The 26,528-nt window shown below is 43.7% G+C and overlaps 1 pseudogene and 4 gene segments (V, D, J or C); all 5 read left to right on the top strand.

Annotated features, from left to right (window-relative positions):
* Positions 1–1,341: 1,341 nt before the first annotated feature.
* On the top strand, positions 1,342–1,926 carry LOC133366882 (immunoglobulin heavy variable 3-74-like). The segment is given in 2 exon segments: positions 1,342–1,434; positions 1,520–1,926. Coding segments are annotated over 2 exon segments (453 nt in total).
* A 3,647-nt stretch (positions 1,927–5,573) lies between these two features.
* On the top strand, positions 5,574–6,321 carry LOC133366881 (Ig heavy chain V region 914-like). The segment is given in 2 exon segments: positions 5,574–5,690; positions 5,915–6,321. Coding segments are annotated over 2 exon segments (462 nt in total).
* A 2,354-nt stretch (positions 6,322–8,675) lies between these two features.
* Positions 8,676–9,226, top strand: LOC133366879 (immunoglobulin heavy variable 3-21-like; annotated as a pseudogene).
* A 3,874-nt stretch (positions 9,227–13,100) lies between these two features.
* On the top strand, positions 13,101–13,747 carry LOC133366877 (immunoglobulin heavy variable 3-48-like). The segment is given in 2 exon segments: positions 13,101–13,104; positions 13,362–13,747. Coding segments are annotated over 2 exon segments (390 nt in total).
* Positions 13,748–23,137: 9,390 nt separating this feature from the next.
* Positions 23,138–23,696, top strand: LOC133366876 (Ig heavy chain V region 3-like). The segment is given in 2 exon segments: positions 23,138–23,234; positions 23,320–23,696. Coding segments are annotated over 2 exon segments (423 nt in total).
* Positions 23,697–26,528: the final 2,832 nt, after the last annotated feature.

Raw genomic sequence — 26,528 nt, 5'->3', positions numbered from 1 at the left:
GCATATATTAGAGGAAAGTGTGCCTAACCAATGTTTAAATTGGTGACAATAACATGCAAAAATGCATTATATTAGGAGAAATTGCTTGCAAAAAATGTGTACATTTGTAAAAAAATGCATGCTAAATGTGTTTAGTGGGAGAGATTTGCACGAAATGCTGATGAATAACCACGAGGATTGTTTAACCAAATTGTTTGCGTATTGCTGGAGAAATGTGGGGAACAGAATATTGCAGTTGGAAAAATGAGAAAGAACTGAAATTGACAGATCCTTCCATCACTAGTGTACATAACAGTCTTCAGAATGGGAACCTTTAATGTGAAATTTACCATTCTTTCCCTTTACGAAATCTAAGAGCTAAGACAAAGTCCCCCCTTTAAAGCTGCACTTTGCCACTTCTGATACCTCCTTCTTTTCTGTGAGCAGTAAACAGACCACAATGACTATGTTCTGCCTCCACTGTTGGAGGCTGTACGCTTCTGAATTCCAGTTGCTGAGGAGGTGCTTTTGCAATCGAGTCCTGCTTCTGGGTTCCTCATAGGTATCTGGTTGGCCACTGTGGAGAGGAGCACGGCCAGCCATGTGCGCCTTTCGTCTGATCTAACAGGACTCTTCTCATCTTCAAATAAGTACACACCACAACCAATTCTATTGCCTGCCATAGATTGCTTATTTCAAAGCTAATTTTAGCAGGGGGAGGGGGTTTTTAGGGCATCAGGGAAGGCATCTGTGGCTGAATGCGCATTCATGGGCACCACTTGGTGAGCACTGATGTGAAAACAGCTTTTTATGTGGCAATTCACACATTACAGGAGACATTATTCCTCCTGCTTTGTGAAGCACAGGAACGTGGAACAACAAGAGTGCTTTATAACGTGCTCTAATATTCTACATCAAGGCAGGATATAAAATATCCATGTACCCTCTTGTTTAAACCTTTAAATGAGGGCATTCTACAAGCATTTCCTTTCTTTTATTTCATTTTAAATCTAAACTTTCCTTTTTGTCACTTGATCACATCATTCCCACCCAATTGCTCCCCACAGCTACGCTAAGGAATTGTTCACCTCCTTTCTCACTCTTTCTTCTGGGCATGCTCAAAGAGACAGAGATTGCAAATGCTTGTGTTGATCTTTTATCCTGAGAGAGAGGGATAATCCACCCCTGGAAAGAACTTCTCAAACTGTACCTTAGCCTGTTAAAGACAACAGGCACACCTGCAGTCATTGATTGCCAAAGTCTCTGTTGGTGTTTTTATCCAGATGGGTATGTAAATTTTCTCAGGCTTCCTGCTTAAAGCAGTGGGACACCCTCCGTCCCCAGCTACATGACCCTGAGTACTTCAGACCACTTTTCTCTCAACCCTCTCAAGGCATTTGACAAGGAAAATGGTAGTTTTGCTTCCACTTGTTTTCTTTTCAGCAGCATTTGGAGGTAAATCCATCCTTTCAGATAAAGAGCACTGGGACATTCTGGGTATTGATGTGCAGCAAGCCTCATAAAATGCCTTTTGTTCTAGGTGTCCAATCAGAAGTCCAGCTGGTTGAGTCTGGAGGAGATGTCAAAAGACCTGGGGATTCCCTTCGCCTCTCCTGTCAAGCCTCTGGGTTCACCTTCAGCAGCTATTGGATGCACTGGGTGAGACAGGCTCCTGGGAAGGGACTGGAATGGATGGCAAGGATAAGCAGCGGTGAAGGGACCTCACAATATTATGCTAACTCAGTGAAAGGGCGCTTCACCATCTCTAGGAACAACCCTTCAAGCATGCTGTATCTGCAAATGAATAACCTAAAAGCCGAGGACACGGCTGTGTATTACTGTGCAAGAGACACAGTGAAAGGAAGTGAATCTGAAGGCTGCTCAAAACCTTCCTTTGCTCTTTGCAGCACTAGGAGGTGTTTTAAATGTTCAACTCTACTGGATTGAATGGGGGAATTAGGTATGGAATGCTGCTAGGGTTGCCTCCAGACTGTCAGTATTTTGCAGCCATGGGAGGAGTGGACAAACTTTTTCCCATTAGGAGCTGGATTCTCTTGTAGTAATCTTGAAGTAGCGTGGGGGGAGTGAGCAGAAATGGCAGTGGGTTGCATAAGAGATACTTCACACTTTTTTTTTTCTCCCAGTCCTCTTTCCCTGCTGGATGACCTTCCACAGCTGGTAAAATCTTCCCTCCCCTGCGATTCCCATGAGGATTGGCCTCATGCTACAACTAAATTCATCTCCCAGTCTATATGGGGACATTTCTAACGTCCCACAAACCCCCAGTTTCAAAACAGGGAATTAAAATAGGCAAAATATTGTTGCGCACCTCCCCAATCTCTGAGCGGTGAGATTTCTGGGGTCCCTGCGCTCATCCAGGGTTTGGTTTCCTTTGGGGAGAAGGTCAGCAGAGACTGCAGTGTCTTTATGAAATATGGTTTATTTATTTACACACATTCCAACCTGAGCTTAAGATGGAGGGGGTTCATGGCATCAGCAGGCCAATCTACAGCTTTTCCAACTGGGTTACAGGAGGCACCCCAAATGCCATGGTGCAGAGAGCCAGTCTCTCTGCCTGCCTTCAGTCTCCAAGCCTTCTCTAGACACACCCAAACTACAAGCTTCTGCTGGGCTCTAGGAAGGGGGGGATCCTCTCCTGAAGAGTTTCAATGACAAAAGGGTCTTCCTGGCCCATTCACCGTTGCTGGGCAACTGATAGACCCATTATCTTACCTGGACACTCTATTTGTTTAACAAGGGAAATTCATCTGGCCAGCAGAGCCAGCCCCAAGGCATGGGATTCCAAATCAGGGGCTGGAAAGGGGACCCACAGGAAACATCCATCCCAACCCCCATGCTCATAACACTACACCCTTCGCTGAAAAGGTCTGTCCCAGACCTGCAAACAACCAACAGAATAACAGCTTCCCCTACAAAGAAACAACACGTAGAGGTTAGGCAGACATTGAAATATACATCATTAAAAGCATAGTCATATACATACAGTTGCATTCCCACACAAGTACACAAACAGTCCATTCCCTTACATCACGGTTTCAATTAATTACTCTCTCTTCAGGCTTCCTCTTCTTTCTTGGAGCTCCCAGTCCCAGTTCTGCATCCAAACAGCTTACCCAGTCCTCATAACTTGGCGGTGGCCAAGAGACTGAGTTCCCGACATGTTTAAGCATGCCCTCAACCACATGCACATTTTCCTTGCTCTCCCAAACCGTTGTACATACACCCACAATCCAACAGTCACAGAACAGCAAACCTTCAACATGCAAATCTTATTACAAAAACCTATCAAGGTAATTCCTAACAAATCATTAAACAGCTCATATCTCCACACGCGTGCAAAAAAGCACAAATCAACAGCATTTCAAAAGGCAATGGCATCAGAATTCCTACAGCAAATCAGTACACAGTCCCATCAGTGCACACTCCCATATGCATAACCCCAACCCCCAAACCCCTTCCTCAGCTGGTTAAACCTCCCCACCCTTGTGATTCCCATGATTGACTGGATTCAATTTCAGCTATAAAAGCAGTGTGTGGGTATGTCTGGGTGCGGAGCAATTTCCATCAGGATTCTGAGAGGAGGAGGTGTAGAACTTGGCTTTCCCTGAAACCCCCGCCTTTGTGCTGCTCAGAGGTGTTTGTTGGCAATATTAAAGTGATGAGGAAAGTCACTGGAAAATGTGGGATAACCATTGCCTGATGCAATGTCAGGAAAATTCCCTGCAAACGAATCAGAATGAATGTGCAGCAAAACAGGTGGTCTGGAAGCAACCCTTACCTGGGTGAGTGCAAGCAAAGGACTTCTACACCTTTTAAACATCAGGGGAGTTTGAGAGGCCTGACTTCCTCCTGATCAGATTTTTTTTATTTCTACCTTGTGGTCAGACCAGGTCAAATCAGGAGCTCAGCAGTATGGAAGCAGCACAAGGGAACATCATTAGAAATTAACTCAGATCCAAGGAATACTGTACACACAACATCAAGAGAGAGAAAATCTGCTTCTCCTGCACATATGTTTCAATTACTTAATTAAATTGCAATCCTAATCCTACTTACCTGATTTGTATGTCTTGACTGAACAGGCCGTATGCAGTATAGCTTGTGCCTATTTCTGCCTTGGGATGGTCAGATCACATTTCTCATAGGACAATTTTTTTCTCCTTCACACAAGAGGGCAGCATTTGGTAAAGAATACAAAATACCATTGACCATGAGAGGAATTAAATTGCATCCGAGTAACATATGCTGGGTTTCTGTTTTCTACTGTGAAAGCAATCCTTTCCTCATCGATTTCCTTGCAATCGTAACATTGTACTGCTCCCTTGAGAGTTTGAATTCTCATGAGTCTTCCCCACAATTCTGGACTCCACTTTCCAACACGTGAAGTGAGCAGAACACTTTTGGATGAAGCAATCTACATTATTATTGTTGTTATTGTTAGTAGTAGTCGTAGTAATTTATTTATTTATATACTGCTTATTGCCAAAATAGACTTCTACATTTTGTACAGAATTTTTAAAAATCCAAATAGTTATACAACATTGTTAAATTTCTCCATGATCAAAAATTCAGCATCGTTAAAATATACAATAAAACAATTCAGTTAAAACAGCATGGGAATTTAAAACAGGAGAGTTGGTCAAGAAGTAAAGGAGATGTCTTCTTTTCTAACTGACTACCCTCAGTCTCCACAGCCAAGAGGTAAGCCATGGTGGGGGGAAACAGTGCCTGCATAACCTTTTTAGGGTGAAGATCTAGCCAGTCAACAGGGACAAGGCACTCCAGTGGAAACATCACCATACATACAGAAAGTTGGAGGCAGCAGAAGAGTTCAGTAACCAGCAACTGCAGAAAGAACCAAGGGTTGCAGATCTTATTTATCAAATTCAGAGAAACTAATGTGTGTAATGTGTAATGTATAATGTGTAAATAGTCTCCTCAAAGGTTCTTCCCATTCTAGATTCTAGCAGTGGAGATGTCTATCAATATCAAACCATAGCAAATGGTTAGGGTCATCAAGTGCCTGCTTTATGGAATTAAGCATGACTTCTATATCTGTTGCTTCACACACATGAGCAGGAGGCACACTTTCCTGTGCTTTGAAAAGGGGAGAAGCAAAGATCAGAGTTACCAGAGTGTCATCGAGGTCTATTTCAACATATTTCAACATAAATCATCCCTGATATGGGCAGTATTTTCTTTTACAGAAAACCTCCATGAGAAGAGATCCATTCCCATTGGCCATGCTCCAACTCCCCAGGCACTGGGGCTGAAGGTCTGAAATGAGGAGACTGCCCTACATGTGTAGGGCCATTTGGAACACTGGATATTCAGGGTCCCAAACCACTCAGGAAGCCTTTGTGTGTATAGCCAGACTCTCCACTTCAGAATGAACAGCACTGGAGGGGGCCAGCTGGGAAAGAGATGACATGGGCGGTGCCAGCTAGTGGATATGGCCTCACTCTCTTCCTCCATGCCATTTTGTTTGCATGAACAGGCCAGGGGTAGAGACTTTTTTATATATATTGAGGTGTATGTAAATGCAAGGACAGAGTCCTGTATAAATCAGGAGACCACTCACTCTGTCCCCACTACACCCAGGGAGACAGATCAAATCCTCTCAAACAAACAAAAAATGGAAACAATGATATTTTGGGTTCAGTTTGTTTTATGTTCAGCAGCCATCACAGGTAATTTCTCTTCCTTTTCGGGCAATTAACAATTGCACGACAATTGGACTGTAGGACAGCCTTTCCTAAGCAGCTTCCTTCCAGATATTTGGGACTGTACCTCCTATCTTTCTGGCTGGGGATGACGGCAGTTGCAGTCCGAAATATCTGGATGGCACCATCTCGGTGGGGACTGTTCTAGGGGTTGATATGAAGGAAGCGTTATAATAGGACTTCCATTCCAGGTGTCCAATCACAAATCCGTCTGGAGGAGTCTGGAGGGGATGTCAAAAGGCCTGGAGAGTCCCTCCGCCTCTCCTGTCAAGCCTCTGGATTCACCTTCAGCAACTACTACATGAGCTGGGTGAGACAGGCTCCTGGGAAGGGACTGGAATGGACAGCAACTATAACCAGCGGTGAAGGAAGCACACAATATTATGCTAACTCGGTGAAAGGGCGCTTCACCATCTCTAGGAACAACCCTTCAAACATGCTGTATCTGCAAATGAACAACCTAAAAGCCGAGGACACCGCTGTGTATTACTGTGCAAGAGACACAGTGAAAGGAAGTGAATCTGAAGGCTGCTCAAAACCTTCCTTTGCTCTATGCAGAACTAGGAGGTGTTTTCAATGTTCAACTGTACTGGATTGAATGGGGGAATTAGATATGGAATGCTGCTAGGGTTGCCTCCAGACTGTCAGTATTTTGCAGGAAGGATTCAAGCACATACCAGAAATTTAGGTTTGTACAATTGTAGGTTTAAAAAATTAAAAGAATTGCAGTTACAAAAGTAAGGGGGAAATGCACTGAAAAATGTGTGATCAGTTAATGATTAACGGAAGAACGCATTAACACCCCACAAACAAATCAGGATGAATGCTCATTGCCATATAAAAAGGAAATGGACTGCCTTCAAGTCAGTCCCGACTTATGGCAACCCTATGACTAGGGCTTTATGGTAAGTAGTATTCAGAGGGGGTTTACCGTTGCCTCCCTCTGAGGCTGAGAGGCAGTGACTGGCCCAAGGTCACCCAGTGAGCTTCATGACTGTGTGGGGATTCGAACTCTGGTCTCCCAGGTTGTAGTCCAAGACCTTAACCTCTACACCACACTGGTTCTCCATTGCCATATAACCTCCAAACATTGTTTAATGGCCACATAAGCTTTTTGCAAGCAAATCGGGATGAATTCTCAATAAATTGTCCATCTAGAGGAGCCCTAAAGCAACAGGAGCCCTATTATTCTCAGGGTGAAGGTCATCTAGTTAACATCTTGTTGCTCACAGTGCTCAGCTTTCTTCTTTTGTCAATCCCACAACACCCAACATCCCTTTTCTGATTCTGTACCCAGGTACGTGTTGATGAGGAGAGCAAAGCTAGACTGATCCGCTCTAATTGGGTGGCTCTTCCATCATTCTGGCTGTAAGAATGCCTTTTGGTTTTGTTGCAGCCACACACACACACACACACACTGTCTATCACAAAGTCACCACAAGCTTCCAGTGACCTTCATTCCAAGGAATCCAAACCCCCGGGATCTCTCCGTGCTGAAAGAGTGGGGTGTGCATTAGAGATGGGGAGAGAAAACGGATTCAGTTTGCATTTGAAGCTGAACTTATCCAATCGGCACTTTCGGAAACAAGGTGAGAATTGAAACACAGCCATCCATCCAAATATGCACTTGTCCGAAATTGGCCATGCAGTTCTTCAGCCAAACAATGCTTACAAAAATGCATATATTAGAGGAAAGTGTGCTACAAATATTTAAATTGGTGACAATAACATGCAAAAATGCATTATATTAGGAGAAATTGCTTGCAAAAAATGTGTACATTTGTTAAAAAAATGCATCCTAAATGTGTTTAGTGGGAGAGATTTGCACAAAATGCTGATGAATAGCCATGAGGATTGATGAACCAAATTGTTTGCGTATTGCTGGAGAAATGTGGAGAACAGAATATTGCAGTTGGAAAAATGAGAAAGAACCGAAATTGACAGATCCTTCCATCACTAGTGTACATAACAGTCTTCAGAATGGGAACATTTAATGTGAAATTTACCATTCTTTCCCTTTACGAAATCTAAGAGCTAAGACAAAGTCTCCCCTTTAAAGCTGCACTTTGCCACTTCTGATACCTCCTTCTTTTCTGTGAGCAGTGAACAGACCACAATGACTATGTTCTGCCTCCACTGTTGGAGGCTGTAGGCTTCTGAATTCCAGTTGCTGAGGAGGTGCTTTTGCAATCAAATCCTGCTTCTGGGTTCCTCATAGGTATCTGGTTGGCCACTGTGGAGAGGAGTACGGCCAGCCATGTGCGCCTTTCGCCTGATCTAACAGGACTCTTCTCATCTTCAAATAAGTACACACCACAACCAATTCTATTGCCTGCCATAGATTGCTTATTTCAAAGCTAATTTTAGCAGGGGGAGGGGGTTCTTAGGGCACCAGGGAAGGCATCTGCGGCTGAATGTGCATTCATGGGCACCATTTGGTGAGCACTGATGTGAAAACAGCTTTTTATGTGGCAATTCACACATTACAGGAGACATTATTCCTCCTGCTTTGTGAAGCACAGGAATGTGGAACAACAAGAGTGCTTTATAACGTGCTCTAATATTCTACATCAAGGCAGGGTATAAAATATCCATGTACCCTCTTGTTTAAACCTTTAAATGAGGGCATTCTACAAGCGTTTCCTTTCTTTTATTTCATTTTAAATGTAAACTTTCCTTTTTGTCACTTGATCACATCATTCCCGCTCAATTGGTCCCCACAGCTACACTAAGGGATTGTTCACCACCTTCCTCACCCTGTCTTCTGGCCATGCTCAAAGAGACAGAGATTGCAAAAGCATGTTTTATACACACCAGGCACACCTCAAGTCATACATTCCAAAAGTCTCTGTTGGTGTTTTTATCCTGACCGGTATGTAAATTTTCTCAGACTTCCTGCTTAAAGCAGTCGGACACCCTCCCGTCCCCAGCTACATGACCCTGAGTACAATAGACCACTTTTCTCTCAACGCTCTCCAGGCATTTGACAAGGAAAATGATAGGTTTGCTTCCACTTGTTTTCTTTTTAGCAGCAGTTGGAGGTAAATCCACCCTTTCAAATGAAGATTATTGACACATTCTGGGTATTGATGTGCTGCAGGTCGCATAAAATGCCTTTCGTTCTAGGTGTCCAATCAGATGTCCAGCTGGTTGAATCCGGAGGAGATGTCAAAAGACCTGGGGATTCCCTCCGCCTCTCCTGTCAAGCCTCTGGATTCACCTTCAGCAGCTGCTGGATGGACTGGGTGAGACAGGCTCCTGGAAAAGGCTTGGAATGGGTGGGAGATATACATCCTGGTTCATCTTACATTCGCTACTCGGATAAAGTGAAGGGACGATTCACCATCTCCAGGGACAATTCAAACAGCCTCCTGTATCTGCAAATGAACAACCTGAAGCCTGAGGACACGGCTGTGTATTACTGTGCAAGAGACACAGTGAGAGGAAGTGAATCATAAGCTGGGCAAAAACCCTTCTTTGGTCCCAGCTGCTCTCTGAGTTGATCCAGTTGGAAGAGACTGATGAAAACTGTTAAGTTAATTGAGACCAGAGCTTGGAAAAGTTACTTTTTTGAACTACAACTCCCATCAGTCCCAGCCAGCATGGCCACTGGATTGGGCTGATGGGAGTTGTAGTTCAAAAAAGTAACTTTTCCAAGCTCTGATTGAGACCAATAGCATGATCCCTCAATGTCCAGGGACCTCATTCATACAGAGAGGAAGAGCCATGCACCCATATGAGCTACACATGCTACTGTTCTCTGTATGAAGGTACAATGAACACACCCAGGTCAGGTGCTAAGCCTGTCGCTGTGATGCTGCTCTTCCTCCAGAGTGGACTTGAAAAAGGGAAAGGGATCCAGGCAGACCATTTCAAGCTTTCATCTCTCTGTCCATTGACAAACTTGCGAAGCCCAGTTTTTTACACACATCTCTGCAGGACACTCATCTGAATTCCCAGCTTTACAGGTGAATAGCCTGTTCAAGAAAAAAATCCAAAGGCATGAAAGGAACTTTAAGGCACTTTTCTCCCTGCCTTATTCCACCGATACCTGGTTCCAAGTAGGCAAAACCAAAGACAACCCTGCTCTCTCAGATTCTTTCCCCTTCATCTATCAAGTGGACTTAAAAGATTAGGCTATGATGTAGTGGGCGAAGGGGAAGAAATCAAAATGTCCTTCTTAAATATCCATCTGGAGTTTAAGATGATACCATCTGGTCAAATTTTGTTGTGGTAGTTGTACTCCAAGCTGTGGTCTGAAGCAGAGCTTGGAAAAGTTACTTTTTTGAACTACAACTCGAATCAGCCCAATCCAGTGGGCATGCTGGCTGGGGCTGATGGGAGTTGTAGTTCAAAAAAAGTAACTTTTCCAAGCTCTGGTCTGAAGGCACATGAATTCAGCATCCTGTTGAAGCTAAGTAGAGTCAGGTCTGGTCAGTGCCTGGATGGGAGACTGCCTGGGAACCATATGTAAGCCGCCTTGGGTTTCTGTCATGAAAAGAAAAAAAGGTAAAGGTGTCCCTGCACTTATAGAGCGAGTCGTTTCCAACTCTTCGGGTGACGTCTTGCGACGTTTACTAGGCAGACCGTATATATGGGGTGGGATCACCAGTTCCGTCCCCGGCCTTTCTTTACCCCCCAGCATATGCCGGGTACTCATTTTACCAACCACGGATAGATGGAAGGCTGAGTGGACCTCAACCCCTTTTACCAGAGTTTCGACTTCCTCCTTCCGTTGGAATCGAACTCCGGCCGTGAGCAGAGCTTCGGCTGCGTTACCGCCACTTACCACTCTGCGCCACGGAGGGTCTTAAGCATGAAAAGAAAGGCAAAATATAAACAAATAAATAAATAATAATACTCTAGACATCTCTTCTGGAATAAATTGGGCCCATTGTACATACCCACACTCATGTGGGAACCACTTCCCCCCAGATCCAATCCTATGTGAATAATATATGATATGTGTGTGTGTGTGTATTTGTGTATTTGTGTGTGTGTGTGTGTGTACCACAGGCATGTGGGTGTGACTGGTCACATGACTCTTTCCCACCCACTCATCGTTCCACTCAGAGTAAATATAAGAATCAGGGAAAACATACAGTCTGGTATGTCTGTTCAGCAATTTGCTCTGTGTTTGTGTTGACAGTTGGGGAGGCTTCCAACTTAGGAAAGAGACCTTCAGACCGCTGAGTGAGGGCTTTACAAAGTGGGCTTTACTCCAGTGTTTCAGCTAATGAATTTCTAAATAGGCTAGTTTGTGTGATCAGGAACTCCAACTCAGGAACTAGGAGGATAAAATATAAAAATTAATGTGTATTACTGATTCAGTTCTTGTCAGTTCTTCGAAAACTTTGGTGGCAAGGCCAATTCTGCCATACAGAAGGTTGATCAGGCTATACCACGGAAAGAGAGGGACACAGATGAAGGAAAGGATTTTTGATTTACTGGTGCAACAAGTGTTTCTGAAATGTTGGCTAAGCAGAGGGGTGCAATGTTTAGGCTCTGCTTCTGGAAGAAAAACATCTTAGGACAGTGTGTTTAGAGGGCAGACAAGGGACATAGAGTAGAGTTGTAAAGACAAGGACAGGCATGCATATGTTTCTAGTCCAGGTAGAGAACCTTTGGCCCTCCAGATGTTGCTGGATTTTACGTCTCATCCCTGACCATTGTCCATGCTAGCAGGGACTGATGGGAGTTGAGATCCAACATCATCTGGAGGACCACAAGCTTGTGATTCTAGGGCTAAGCAAAGGAGTCTCCTGAAAGCACCCCATTGTTCCTGCATTTTCACCATGGTGTGAAGGGCATCCTCAAAAGAACAGAGATTCCAATGGCCCATTTTAACTTTTATTCGGAGAAGGATATAATGGAAGGGGCCTATAAGGCCATCGTCCAACCCCCTGTAAAGAACTTCTCAAACTGTACCTTAACAAAGAAGGAGGCTATGAGAGGCCCCAGGCACACCTCCCATCATAGATTGCCAAAGGTCTCTGTTGGTGTTTTTATCCTGATGGGTATGTAAATTTTATCAGAGAGCTTCCTTGTTAAAGCAGTCAGACATCCTCCTTTCCCCAGCTACATCGCCCTGAGTACCTCAGACCACTTTTCTCTCAACCCCCTCAAGGCATTAGACAAGGAAAATGATAGTTTTGCTTCAACTTGCTTCATTCTCAGCAATGTTTGGAGGTAAATCCATCATTTCCAATAAAGATAACTGATTCTGAGTGTTGATGTGCAGCAAGCTTTATAAACTGCTTTTCATTCTAGGTGTTCAATCAGAAGTCCAACTGGTTGATTCTGGAGGAGATGTCAAAAGGCCTGGGGATTCCCTCCTCCTCTCCTGTCGAGGCTCTAGGTTTGCCTTCGAAAGCTATTCATTTCGCTGGGTGAGACAGGCTCCTGAAAAAGGCTTGGAATGGGTGGCAGATATATATCCTGCTTCATCTACCATTCGCTACTCGGATAAAGTGAAGGGATGATTCACCATCTCCAGGGACGATTCAAACAGCCTCCTGTATCTGCAAATGAACAACCTGAAGCCTGAGGACACGGCTGTGTATTACTATGCAAGAGACACAGTGAGAGGAAGTGAATCTGAAGCCAGGCAAAACCCTCCTTTGCTCACAGCTGCTCTCTGAGTTGATCTGGCTGCAAGAGACTGAAGAAAACTGTTAAGATATTTGAGAACAATAATCTGATCCGTTTGTTTTCCTGGGTTCCCATTCACAGAGAGAGGGGGAACCATCTCTCCAGACACATATATCAGAGCTTGGAAAAGTTACTTTTTTGAACTACAACTCCCATCAGCCCAGTCCAGTGGGCATGCTGGCTGGGGCTGATGGGAGTTGTAGTTCAAAAAAGTAACTTTTCCAAGTTCTGACATATATAAGGGATCTCTCTATGCAAGTTATAATGAATACACCTAGGTCAGGTGCAAAGTCTGTTGCTATGATGCTGCTCTTCCTGCAGAGTGGACCTGAGAAGGGGAAAGGGGTCCAGCCAGAAAAAAATTAAGCTTTCCTCTGTCTGTCTGTCTATTGAGAAACTTCCAAGCCCCAGTTTTTCACACGCACATGTGAAGAACACTCATCTCAGTTCCCAGATCAGTAGGCGAATGGCCTGTTAAGAAAAATAATGCAGAAGGAAACCCACTTTCCTTTCTGAAAAGAAAGAAAATCAGGTTGGTATATGAATCCTCAAAGAGACAGAGATTGCAAAGGCCTGTATTGCTCTTTGATCCTGAGAGGAATACATAAATCCACCACCGTAAAGAATGGCTCAATTTTTATATTAGCAAAGAAGCAGATCTTTATGAATACCAAGGATGTCTACAGCCATTAATTGCCAAATGTCTCTTTTGCTGCTTTTATTCCGATGGGTATGTAAATTTTCTCAGAGAGCTTCCTCTTTAAAGCAGTCAGGCACCCTCCTTGCCACAATAGGTGACCCTGAGTTGCCTGGGACCACTTTTCACTCAACCCTCTCAAAGGATTAGACAGGGAAAATGATAGTTTTGCTTCAACTTATTTTATTTTCAGCAGCATTTGGAGGTAAATGCATCCCTTCAAATAAAAACGGCTGGTAGGTTTGGGGTGTTGATATGCAACAGGTCTCTTAAAATGCTTTTCTTTCTAGGTGTCCGACTGCTGGTGATTGCACCACTGGTTGAGTCCGGAGGGGATGTCAAAAGGCCTGGGGATTCCCTCCGCCTCACCTGCCGAGCCTCTGGATTCACATTCGGGAGCTATGGAATGCATTGGGTGAGGCAGGCTCCTGGAAAAGGCTTGGAATGGGTGGCATATATAAGCTCAGGTTCATCTACCATTTATTACTCGAATGAAGTGAAGGGACGATTTACCATGTCCAGGGATAATTCAAAGAGCTTCTTGTATCTGCAAATGAACAACCTGAAATCTGAGGACACGGCTGCGTATTATTGTGCGAGAGACACAGTGAGAGGAAGTGAATCTGAAGGCAGGCAAAAACCTCCTTTTGATCATGAGACCTCCCCATGCAATTGAAATGAACGAGATTTGAGAGCAAGGCATCTAAATGAACATGTGCTCTGTAGAAATGGAAGAATAATTCTCCCTGTGATGGGGATCCTGGGAATTGTAGTTCTGTGGATGGGAGATTGTGATCTTAATAGGGAAAGCTCAGCTCTTTTACTAAACCATCATTCCCAAGATGGTTGAAATCCTTATTTTAAAGTGATATGAAATATCTTATATATATGGATGGAGTTGATAAACCCTGATACACAACAACACTGAGCCAAATTTATTTGCTTTCACACAACTTCAGCCTGTTAAATGGGAACCTGTCTCAATATAATTTATTTATTTATTTTATTTATTAAATTTTTATACCACCCGACTAGCATAGCTCTCTGGGCGGTGAACAACAAGCAAACAGATATATACAATAAAATCCAATAACATACAACGAAAAGTACAAAAGATGAAAATCTAAAAACATTTACATATAAGTCAATATATAAGTCAATATATAAGTCAAACAATATAAGTCAAGTTATTCACAGGGGATGGGGGAGTAAATTGGTTTTGTTTGCATTTTAATAGGAAACTAATTTTTGAACCAATGTACTACCTGAAACAAAATGTTCTTTTGAAATTTACACTTCTCCAAGTTTTGCAATGCAGTTCTTCAGCCAAATTATTTATAGAAAGCAGATATATTTATTTATTTTATTTATTTATTTCATTCCATTTCTATACCGCCCTTAGCCTAGGGCTCTCTGGGCGGTTCACAGCAAGGAATAAAATACAATACAGTAAAAGTAAAATCAGGTAAAATCACTAAAAACATACAGCTTGAGCATTTAACCACTTGAAATAAAATTAACTTAACAAGAGACAATAAACATTAAAATGCCTGGGAGAATAAAAAGGTTTTAACCTGGCGCCGAAAAGATAGAAGAGTAGGTGCCAGGCGCACCTCATTGGGGAGACTGTTCCATAATTCGGGGGCCACCACTGAAAAGGCCCTGGATCTAGGATATTAGGAGAAAGTGTTTATAAAAATGTGTACATTAGTGAAAATAATATACCATTATATGCATTATATTAGGAAAAATAAATTTTAATCGATGTGGCATGGTTAAAAAAATAGATTCTGCAGATGCTATTTCCCTCCCATAGAAATCAGCAGACTTAAAAGCCCTTAATTAATAAGAGATGTCCTAATATTTTTCTCCAGCTCTCTGCTTGTGGAAGCTTGTCTTGCTAAATTTTGTCACTCCCCGCTCCTGTGCCTTAAAAAGGCAGCCTTATCTTCACACCAGGAAGAGCTACATCTTCTGAAGTCTGGTGATCAGTCACTAGCTAATAGATCAGAATATGATGAAGCCATGTCTTTTCTGGTCAGTTGGCAAGCCTGATAGAGCCTTGCAATTGTGGCTATGGGGGATTGTAAAAGACTAAAATGGGAACCAGTCTAATGGCTGAGGGAAAATATACTGTATATTCCAGCTGACACACATTTCAGTAGAAACATCTCTCCATATGACAGTGGAGCGATAAAATGGAAAATGCAATTCAACATAAAAAAGTGTAGTTATGCATTTGGTAGTTGCTGTGTGCCTTCAAGTCGATTTTGACTTATGACAACCCTATGAATCAGCGACCTCCAAGAGCATCTGTCATGAACCACCCTATTCAGATCTTGTAAGTTCAGGTCTGTGGCTTCCTTTATGGAATCAATCCATCTCTTGTTTGGCCCTCCTCTTTTTCTACTCCCTTCTGTTTTTCCCCAGCATAATTGTCTTTCCTAGTGAATAAGTTATGCATATTGGAACAAAACCCCCCCCATTAATTTCACATATATGCTCGTGGGATATGAACTGGCAGTGACTGACCAGGAATGAGATCTTGGGGTCATAGTGGACAGCTCAATGAAGATGTCAACCCAGAGTGTGGCATTTGAGAAAAAGGCAAATTGCATGCTGAGGATAATTAGGACAGGTATTGAAAATTAAACTGCCAATATCATAATGTTGTTATACATATGCAGCCACATTTGGAGTACTGTATATAGACCAGGGTTCGAATCCCCACACAGCCATGAAGCTCACTGGGTGACCTTGGGCCAGTCACTGCCTCTCGGCCTCAGAGGGAGGCAATGGTAAACCACCTCTGCATACCTCTTACCATGAAAACCCTATTCGTAGGGTCGCCATTACTCGGAATCGACTTGAAGGCAGTCAGTTTCCATTTTCATATAGTTCTGGTTGCCTCGCTGCAAAAAGGATATTGTAGAGTTGGAAAGGGTTCAGAAAACGGCAACCAGAATGATCAAGGGCATCTAGTGAGTCCCTCATCAATGGCTACTAGCCATAGTGGCTATGCTCTGCCTCCATAGTCAGGCAATATGCATCCAAATACCAGTTGCTAGAAACCACAGGAGAGGTGAGTACTCTGGTGCTCAGGTCCTGCTTTTGGCCTTTCCATTGGAGAATCTGGTTGGCCACTGTGAAAACAGGATGCCAGGCTAGGTGGGCCACTGGCCTGACCCAGCAGGCTCCTCTTATGTTCTTATTCTGATTAGGACTAGCACTTAATATTACCCTATGCATATACCTTGTGCCATTTGTACTGCAATCCAGATGCTGGCTGGGGACATTGGGACTTAATGGAGCGGCAGGGCCACCTCTCCACAGTAACTCAGAGCAGGGCATTAAGGGTGTTGCCCCTGTTCTGTGGATGAGCATAATAAGTGCTAAATGTGCTAAATTTAAATTGTTACAGCAGGGTTGGACATAAAGGGTTTGCAGATGCTCATTCCTTCCCACAGAAATAAGCGGATCTTAAAACTCCTTAATTCTGGTTGAATTGTGCCCCCTTGTTTTACTCCAGTTCTCTGCTTGTTGAACTTGGGTTGCCAGCTTTCTTACTACACTCTGCTCCTGTGCCCTTAAAAGCAACCTGAATGACACACTTTAGCAGGTGATGATGCTTATCTTCACAGCAGGAAGAGGTTCACCTTTTGAGTTCAATCACGGGTCAAGCCATTTTGTTGACTTGGCTAGTTGGCAACCCAGACACAACCTTGTAACTGTGGTTATGAGGGACTGTAAAAGAGGTGATCAAATGACCTGAGGAAAAATATCTTTTCCAGCTGACACATATCTCAATAAAAACATTTCTTCATAGGACAATTTTTTTCTCCTTCACACAAGAGGGCAGCATTGTGTAAAGAATACAAAACACCATTGACCATGAGGGGAATTAAATTGCATCTGAGTAACATATGCTGGGTTTCTGTTTTCTACTGCGAAAGCAATCCTTTCCTCATCGGTTTCCTTGAAATCGTAACATTGTACTGCTCCCTTGAGAGTTTGAATTCTCATGAGTCTTCCCCACAATTCTGGACTCTACTTTCCAACACGTAAAGTGAGCAGAACACTTTTGGATGAAGCAATCTACATTAGTATTGTTGTTGTTGGTAGTAGTAGTAGTCGTAGTAATTTATTTATTTATATACTGCTTATTGCCAAAGTAGACTTCTACATTTTGTACAGAATTTTTAAAAAGCCAAACAATTATACAACATGGTTAAATTTCTCCGTGATCAAAAAGTCAGCATCGTTAAAATATACAATAAAACAATTCAGTTACAACAGCATGGGAATTTAAAACAGGAGAGTTGGTCAAGAAGTAAAGGAGATGTCTTCTTTTCTAACTGACTACCCTCAGTCTCCACAGCCAAGAGGTAAGCCATGGTGGGGGGAAACAGTGCCTGCATAACCTTTTTAGGGTGAAGATCTAGCCAGTCAACAGGGACAAGGCACTCCAGTGGAAACATCACCATACATACAGAAAGTTGAAGGCAGCAGAAGAGTTCAGTAACCAGCAACTGCAGAAAGAACCAAGGGTTGCAGATCTTATTTATCAAATGCAGAGAAACTAATGTGTAAATAGTCTCCTCAAAGGTTGTTCCCATTCTAGATTCTAGCAGTGGAGATGTCTATCAATATCAAACCATAGCAAATGGTTAGGGTCATCAAGTGCCTGCTTTATGGAATTAAGCATGACTTCTATATCTGTTGCTTCACACACATGAGCAGGAGGCACACTTTCCTGTGCTTTGAAAAGGGGAGAAGCAAAGATCAGAGCTAGCAGAGTGTCAACGAGGTCTATTTCAACATATTTCAACATAAATCATCCCTGATATGGGCAGTATTTTCTTTTACGGAAAACCTCCATGAGAAGAGATCCATTCCCATTGGCCATGCTCCAACTCCCCAGGCACTGGGGCTGAAGGTCTGAAATGAGAAGACTGCCCTACATGTGTAGGGCCATTTGGAACACTGGATATTCAGGGTCCCAAACCACTCAGGAAGCCTTTGTGTGTATAGCCAGACTCTCCACTTCAGAATGAACAGCACTGGAGGGGGCCAGCTGGGAAAGAGATGACATGGGCGGTGCCAGCTAGTGGATATGGCCTCACTCTCTTCCTCCATGCCATTTTGTTTGCATGAACAGGCCAGGGGTAGAGACTTTTTTATATATATTGAGGTGTATGTAAATGCAAGGACGGAGTCCTGTATAAATCAGGAGACCACTCACTCTGTCCCCACTACACCCAGGGAGACAGATCAAATCCTCTCAAACAAACAAAAAATGGAAACAATGATATTTTGGGTTCAGTTTGTTTTATGTTCAGCAGCCATCACAGGTAATTTCTCTTCCTTTTCGGGCAATTAACAATTGCACGACAATTGGACTGTAGGACAGCCTTTCCTAAGCAGCTTCCTTCCAGATATTTGGGACTGCACCTCCTATCTTCCTGGCTGGGGATGACGGCAGTTGCAGTCCGAAATATCTGGATGGCACCATCTCGGTGGGGACTGTTCTAGGGGTTGATATGAAGGAAGCGTTATAATAGGACTTCCATTCCAGGTGTCCAATCACAAATCCGTCTGGAGGAGTCTGGAGGGGATGTCAAAAGGCCTGGAGAGTCCCTCCGCCTCTCCTGTGAAGCCTCCGGATTCACCTTCAGCAGCTATTGGATGAACTGGGTGAGACAGGCTCCTGGGAAGGGACTGGAATGGATGGCAAGGATAAGCAGCGGTGAAGGGACCTCACAATATTATGCTGACTCGGTGAAAGGGCGCTTCACCATCTCTAGGAACAACCCTTCAAACATGCTGTATCTGCAAATGAATAACTTAAAAGCCGAGGACACAGCTGTGTATTACTGTGCAAGAGACACAGTGAAAGGAAGTGAATCTGAAGGCTGCTCAAAACCTTCCTTTGCTCTTTGCAGCACTAGGAGGTGTTTTCAATGTTCAACTCTACTGGACTGAATGGGGGAATTAGGTATGGAATGCTGCTAGGGTTGCCTCCAGACTGTCAGTATTTTGCAGGAAGGATTCAAGCACATACCAGAAATTTAGGTTTGTACAATTGTAGGTTTAAAAAATTAAAAGAATTGCAGTTACAAAAGTAAGGGGGAAATGCACTGAAAAATGTGTGATCAGTTAATGATTAATGGAAGAACGCATTAACACCCCACAAACAAATCAGGATGAATGCTCATTGCCATATAAAAAGGAAATGGACTGCCTTCAAGTCAGTCCCCACTTATGGCAACCCTATGAATAGGGTTTTCATGGTAAGCAGTATTCAGAGGGGGTTTACCATTGCCTCCCTCTGAAGCTGAGAGGCAGTGACTGGCCCAAGGTCACCCAGTGAGCTTCATGACTGTGTGGGGATTCGAACCCTGGTCTCCCAGGTTGTAGTCCAAGACCTTAACCTCTACACCACACTGGTTCTCCATTGCCATATAACCTCCAGACATTGTTTAATGGCCACATAAGCTTTTTGCAAGCAAATCGGGATGAATTCTCAATAAATTGTCCATCTAGAGGAGCCCAAAAGCGACAGGAGCCCTATTATTCTCAGGGTGAAGGTCATCTAGTTTAGCATCTTGTTGCTCACAGTGTTCAGCTTTCTTCTTTTGTCAATCCCACAACAAGAAACATCCCTTTTCTGATTCTGTACCCAGGTACGTGTTGATGAGGAGAGCAAAGCTAGACTGATCCGCTCCAATTGGGTGGCTCTGCCATCATTCTGGCTGTAAGAATGCCTTTTGGTTTTGTTGCAGCCATCCACCAATGCTGATTAATGCTAATTAGAGATTTGTGTGTGTGTGTGCTGTCTATCACAAAGTCACCACAAGCTTCCAGTGACCTTCATTCCAAGGAATCCAAACCCCCGGGATCTCTCCCTGCTGAAAGAGTGGGGTGTGCATTAGAGACGGGGAGAGAGAATTGATTCAGTTTGCATTTGAAGCTGAACTTATCCAATCGGCACTTTTGGAAACAAGGTGAGAATTGAAACACAGCCATCCATCCAAATATGCACTTGTCCGAAATTGGCCATGCAGTTCTTCAGCCAAACAATGTTGACAAAAATGCATATATTAGAGGAAAGTGTGCCTAACGAATGTTTAAATTGGTGACAATAACATGCAAAAATGCATTATATTAGGAGAAATTGCTTGCAAAAAATGTGTACATTTGTAAAAAAATGCATGCTAAATGTGTTTAGTGGGAGAGATTTGCACGAAATGCTGATGAATAGCCACGAGGATGGTTTAACCAAATTGTTTGCATATTGCTGGAGAAATGTGGAGAACAGAATATTGCAGTTGGAAAAATGAGAAAGAACCGAAATTGACAGATCCTTCCATCACTAGTGTACATAACAGTCTTCAGAATGGGAACCTTTAATGTGAAATTTACCATTCTTTCCCTTTACGAAATCTAAGAGCTAAGACAAAGTCCCCCCTTTAAAGCTGCACTTTGCCACTTCTGATACCTCCTTCTTTTCTGTGAGCAGTAAACAGACCACAATAACTATGTTCTGCCTCCACTGTTGGAGGCTGTAGGCTTCTGAATTCCAGTTGCTGAGGAGGTGCTTTTGCAATCAAATCCTGCTTCTGGGTTCCTCATAGGTATCTGGTTGGCCACTGTGGAGAGGAGCACGGCCAGCCATGTGGGCCTTTCGCCTGATCTAACAGGACTCTTCTCATCTTCAAATAAGTACACACCACAACCAATTCTATTGCCTGCCATAGATTGCTTATTTCAAAGCTAATTTTAGCAGGGGGAGGGGGTTCTTAGGGCACCAGGGAAGGCATCTGCGGCTGAATGTGCATTCATGGGCACCATTTGGTGAGCACTGATGTGAAAACAGCTTTTTATGTGGCAATTCACACATTACAGGAGACATTATTCCTCCTGCTTTGTGAAGCACAGGAACGTGGAACAACAAGAGTGCTTTATAACGTGCTCTAATATTCTACATCAAGGCAGGATATAAAATATCCATGTACCCTCTTGTTTAAACCTTTAAATGAGGGCATTCTACAAGCATTTCCTTTCTTTTATTTCATTTTAAATCTAAACTTTCCTTTTTGTCACATGATCACATCATTCCCACCCAATTGCTCCCCACAGCTACGCAAAGGAATTGTTCACCTCCTTTCTCACTCTTTCTTCTGGGCATGCTCAAAGAGACAGAGATTGCAAAAGCTTGTGTTGATCTTTTATCCTGAGAGAGAAGGATAATCCACCCCTGGAAAGAACTTCTCAAACTGTACCTTAGCCTGTTAAAGACAACAGGCACACCTGCAGTCATAGATTGCCAAAGTCTCTGTTGGTGTTTTTATCCAAATGGGTATGTAAATTTTCTCAGGCTTCCTGCTTAAAGCAGTGGGACACCCTCCCGTCCCCAGCTACGTGACCCTGAGTACCTCAGACCACTTTTCTCTTAACCCTCTCAAGGCATTTGACAAGGAAAATGGTAGTTTTGCTTCCACTTGTTTTCTTTTCAGCAGCATTTGGAGGTAAATCCATCCTTTCAGATAAAGAGCTCTGGGACATTCTGGGTATTGATGTGCAGCAAGTCTCATAAAATGCCTTTTGTTCTAGGTGTCCAATCAGAAGTCCAGCTGGTTGAGTCTGGAGGAGATGTCAAAAGACCTGGGGATTCCCTTCGCCTCTCCTGTCAAGCCTCTGGGTTCACCTTCAGCAGCTATTGGATGGCATGGGTGAGACAGGCTCCTGGAAAGGGACTGGAATGGATGGCAAGGATAAGCAGCGGTGAAGGGACCTCACAATATTATGCTGACTCGGTGAAAGGGCGCTTCACCATCTCTAGGAACAACCCTTCAAGCATGCTGTATCTGCAAATGAACAACCTAAAAGCCGAGGACACCGCTGTGTATTACTGTGCAAGAGACACAGTGAAAGGAAGTGAATCTGAAGGCTGCTCAAAACCTTCCTTTGCTCTATGCAGAACTAGGAGGTGTTTTCAATGTTCAACTCTACTGGATTGAATGGGGGAATTAGGTATGGAATGCTGCTAGAGTTGCCTCCAGACTGTCAGTATTTTGCAGCCATGGGAGGAGTGGACAAACTTTTTCCCATTAGGAGCTGGATTCTCTTGTAGTAATCTTGAAGTAGCGTGGGGGGAGTGAGCAGAAATGGCAGTGGGTTGCATAAGAGATACTTCACACTTTTTTTTTTCTCCCAGTCCTCTTTCCCTGCTGGATGACCTTCCACAGCTGGTAAAATCTTCCCTCCCCTGCAATTCCCATGAGGATTGGCCTCATGCTACGACTAAATTCATCTCCCAGTCTATATGAGGACATTTCTAACGTCCCACAAACCCCCAGTTTCAAAACAGGGAATTAAAATAGGCAAAATATTGTTGTGCACCTCCCCAATCTCTGAGCGGTGAGATTTCCGGGGTCCCTGCGCTCATCCAGGGTTTGGTTTCCTTTGGGGAGAAGGTCAGCAGATACTGCAATGTCTTTATGAAATATGGTTTATTTATTTACACACATTCCAACCTGAGCTTAAGATGGAGGGGGTTCATGGCATCAGCAGGCCAATCTACAGCTTTTCCAACTGGGTTACAGGAGGCACCCCAAATGCCATGGTGCAGAGAGCCAGTCTCTCTGCCTGCCTTCAGTCTCCAACCCTTCTCTAGACACACCCAAACTACAAGCTTCTGCTGGGCTCTGTAGACTATCCATGTGCCCTCTTGTTTAAACCTTGAGGGCATTCTACAAGCATTTCCTTTCTTTTATTTAATTTTAAATCTAAACTTTCCTTTTTGTCACTTGATCACATCATTCCCGCTCAATTGGTCCCCACAGCTACACTAAGGGGTTGTTCACCTCTATCCTCACCCTGTGTTCTGGCCATGCTCAAAGAGACAGAGATTGCAAAAGCTTGTTTTATAGACACCAGGCACACCTCAAGTCATACATTCCAAAAGTCTCTGTTGGTGTTTTTATCCTGACCGGTATGTAAATTTTCTCAGACTTCCTGCTTAAAGCAGTCGGACACCCTCCCGCCCCCAGCTACATGACCCTGAGTACATCAGACGACTTTTCTCTCAACGCTCTCCAGGCATTTGACAAGGAATATGATAGGTTTGCTTCCGCTTGTTTTCTTTTTAGCAGCATTTGGAGGTAAATCCACCCTTTCAAATGAAGATTATTGACACATTCTGGGTATTGATGTGCTGCAGGTCGCATAAAATGCCTTTTGTTCTAGGTGTCCAATCAGATGTCCAGCTGGTTGAATCCGGAGGAGATGTCAAAAGACCTGGGGATTCCCTCCGCCTCTCCTGTCAAGCCTCTGGATTCACCTTCAGCAGCTACTGGATTCACTGGGTGAGACAGGCTCCCAGAAAGGGCCTGGAATGGGTGGGACAGATAAATCCAGCTTCAACTACCATTCGCTACTCCGATAAAGTGAAGGGACGATTCACCATCTCCAGGGACAATTCAAACAGCCTCCTGTATCTGCAAATGAACAACCTGAAACCTGAGGACACGGCTGTGTATTACTGTGCAAGAGACACAGTGAGAGGAAGTGGATCTGAAGCCATGCAAAAACTCTCCTTTGCTCACAGCTGCTGTCTGAGTTGATCCAGCTGCAAGATCCAGCTGTTAAAATATTTGAGAGCAATAATCTGATCCCTCTTTTTTCCTGAGTTCTGAGAAGGATTCTGGCCACCATTCCCTTTAGGCAGGGGAGTAACGTAAGCAATAGGGAATAGAACTGCTGTAGGAGACTGAACATGTGCCAAGGATCCTGATGCCGCAGGAATGGTGGCTGCTACAGGGGGCAGAGCATCAGAGTAGCATAGAATAATTGAATGAGACTGTTGCCATGGTCACGACGAATGTGGGGGTATATATATGTCTGTATCTAAACCCCATTTTAGTTGAGTTATGTACTTTGCTCCAGTAAAGCAGTTTTCTGAATAAATGACCTTAATCCAGGCTTTGGCTATGTTATTAAGTCTCCTCCAAAAAGAACCTAGTCATAAATTCCACGACAGTTCCCATTTGCAGAGAGAGGAAGAGCCACTCCTCCATGCAAATATATATGGGATTTCTCTTTGCAAGTTTTAATGAACTCACCTAGGTCAAGCACAACGTCTGTTCCCCTGATGCTGCTCTTTCTTTAGAGTGGAACTGAGAAGGGGGAAGGGGTCCAGCCAGACAATTCTAACCTTTCCTTTCCTTGTCTGTCTACTGACAAACTTCCATGCCCAGTTTTTTACATACATTTCTGAAGAACACTCATCACAGTTCCCAGCTCTGCAGGCAAATGGCGTGTTCAGAAAAAAAAATCCCAAAGTCATGAAAAACGTTAAAGCACATTTGTCCCTGCCCCACTCCACTAATCCAATACTAAAGTCAGCCCTTGTCTGACAGATGCTTTCAGTATCATCTGACAAGTGGACTTAAAGGATTAGACTATAAAGGGATGGGCCAAGGAGAAGAAAAATGAAAAAGTCCTTTCTCCATATCCACCTTGATATGAGAACAACGCCATCATCGTAAAGCTACAGCTGAAATCTGGTGAAATGTTCTGTTAGGTGTACTGCAGTCCCCTTTTCTTGAATAAATTGTCCCCCCCTTCACACATAACCACAGTCATGGGGGACCCGATTCCCCAAGAAGTACCCCCATGTGGATAATATGTTTGTGTGAGTGTGCATATGTGCTACAGGCAGAGCTTGGAAAAGTTACTTTTTTGAACTACAACTCCCATCAGCCCAATCCACTGGCCATGCTGGCTGGGGCTGATGGGAGTTGTAGTTCAAAAAAGTAACTTTTCCAAGCTCTGGCTACAGGCATGTGGGTTGGACTTACCACATGACTCTTCCCCATGCACTCACCTCTCAAACAGGAGCAAGGATAAAAATGAAGTTGGGAAAACCAAGTTTTGACATACCTGTTCCACAATGGTATATGCACTCTGTGTGTGTTGGGGTGCGGAGCCCAATAGTCTTCAGGTTCGCCATTGTTGAGGACTGATCCTGCATGCTATCAGTTTCCCCAGCTTTTCCCACACTGGATTTTTTTTAAAAAAAACAAACACATGGAACTCTGCTTTGCCACTGTGAAATAGACCAGCCTGTCCCTTTCCACTGCTAAGGTGAAACTGATCCGCCTGAGTGTTTGCTTTGCTATGGATATACTGACAATAGGGTTGCCAGGTTCTTGGCCCAAGACTGATCCTGTTGCCAGGCCCGGCCTCCAAGAGGTCTTCTGTATCTTTAAAAGTTGTGGAGGGGAGAGGGAGAATTCCACCTTGTGGTTTTTCCCATTACAGAGTTGCAAGAACACCTGCCCTTGGCTGACTTTCTCTTCTCCTAAAGATACAGGATCAGTCTCAGGCCATGGACCTGGCAACCCTAACTGACAAGCCTGTGTCTTTGCTGTGCATTAAAGTGATTGCTCCTTTGAGACATTGACTCCCCAAGAGTTCTGGTGCAGAAAATGTAACTGGCATCATCTATCAAAATCCATGCGGCCACTAAATTAAAAGCATAAAAGTCAAAGCAGCATAAATATAGAAAATGGTGACCGGACTCAGAGCATGAGCATCTGCTATTTTCTTATGTCATCCAGCAAGAAGGTTCTCTGTGAAGAGATTACATACAATATTGCTTGTGCCTATATCTGCCTAGGGATGGAGAGAGTGGTCTAATGCTGACCCATTTCAGTTTTGTGGGTGCTCAGTCATAAGTAAACTCCCTTCCATTTTGTGCAGATTTGTTTTTGAAAGACTGCAGGAAAAGTATGCATTTAACTTGTACACATTTGGTTTAAACATTTTACGTAAAATATGGCTGAACAAATTATACACAATAGTTAGTGCCTAGTTGTACAGAGAACGGTAGCATGTATAGCTCATATGAATGGGTGCCTCTCCCTCTCTGTATGAACAAGAAACCTAGAAATTGAAGGATCAGATTTTTCATCTCAATCATATTAACAGTTTTATCAGTCTCTTGCAGCCGGATCAACTCAGAGAGCAGCTATGAGTAAAGAAGGGTTTTTGCCTGGCTTCCGATTCACTTCTTCTCACTGTGTTAGTAGATCTACACTGGTTACCAGTTTTTTACCGGGCCCAATTCAAGGTGTTGGTGTTGACCTTTAAAACCCTATACGGTTTCGGCTCAGCTTATCTGAAGGAACGCCTCCAGCATCACCAATTATGCCGCCTGACAAGATCAGACACACAGGACCTCCTCTCAGTCCCACCAGCCAAAACAGCTAGGCTGGTGCGGACCAGAGAGAGGGCATTTTCGATTGTGGCCCCCACCCTCTGGAATTCCCTTCCTTTAGATCTCCGCCATGCCCCCTCCCTGATAGGCTTCCGCAGGGCCTTGAAGACCTGGCTGTTCAGGCAGGCCTATGGGATCTCTGGGATGGGTTAGTTTTAATGTGGTTATTAATCGG

Source organism: Rhineura floridana, chromosome 11 (genome assembly GCF_030035675.1).
Source record: "Rhineura floridana isolate rRhiFlo1 chromosome 11, rRhiFlo1.hap2, whole genome shotgun sequence".
NCBI lineage: Eukaryota > Metazoa > Chordata > Lepidosauria > Squamata > Rhineuridae > Rhineura > Rhineura floridana.
This window is presented reverse-complemented; position numbering and strand designations above follow the sequence as displayed.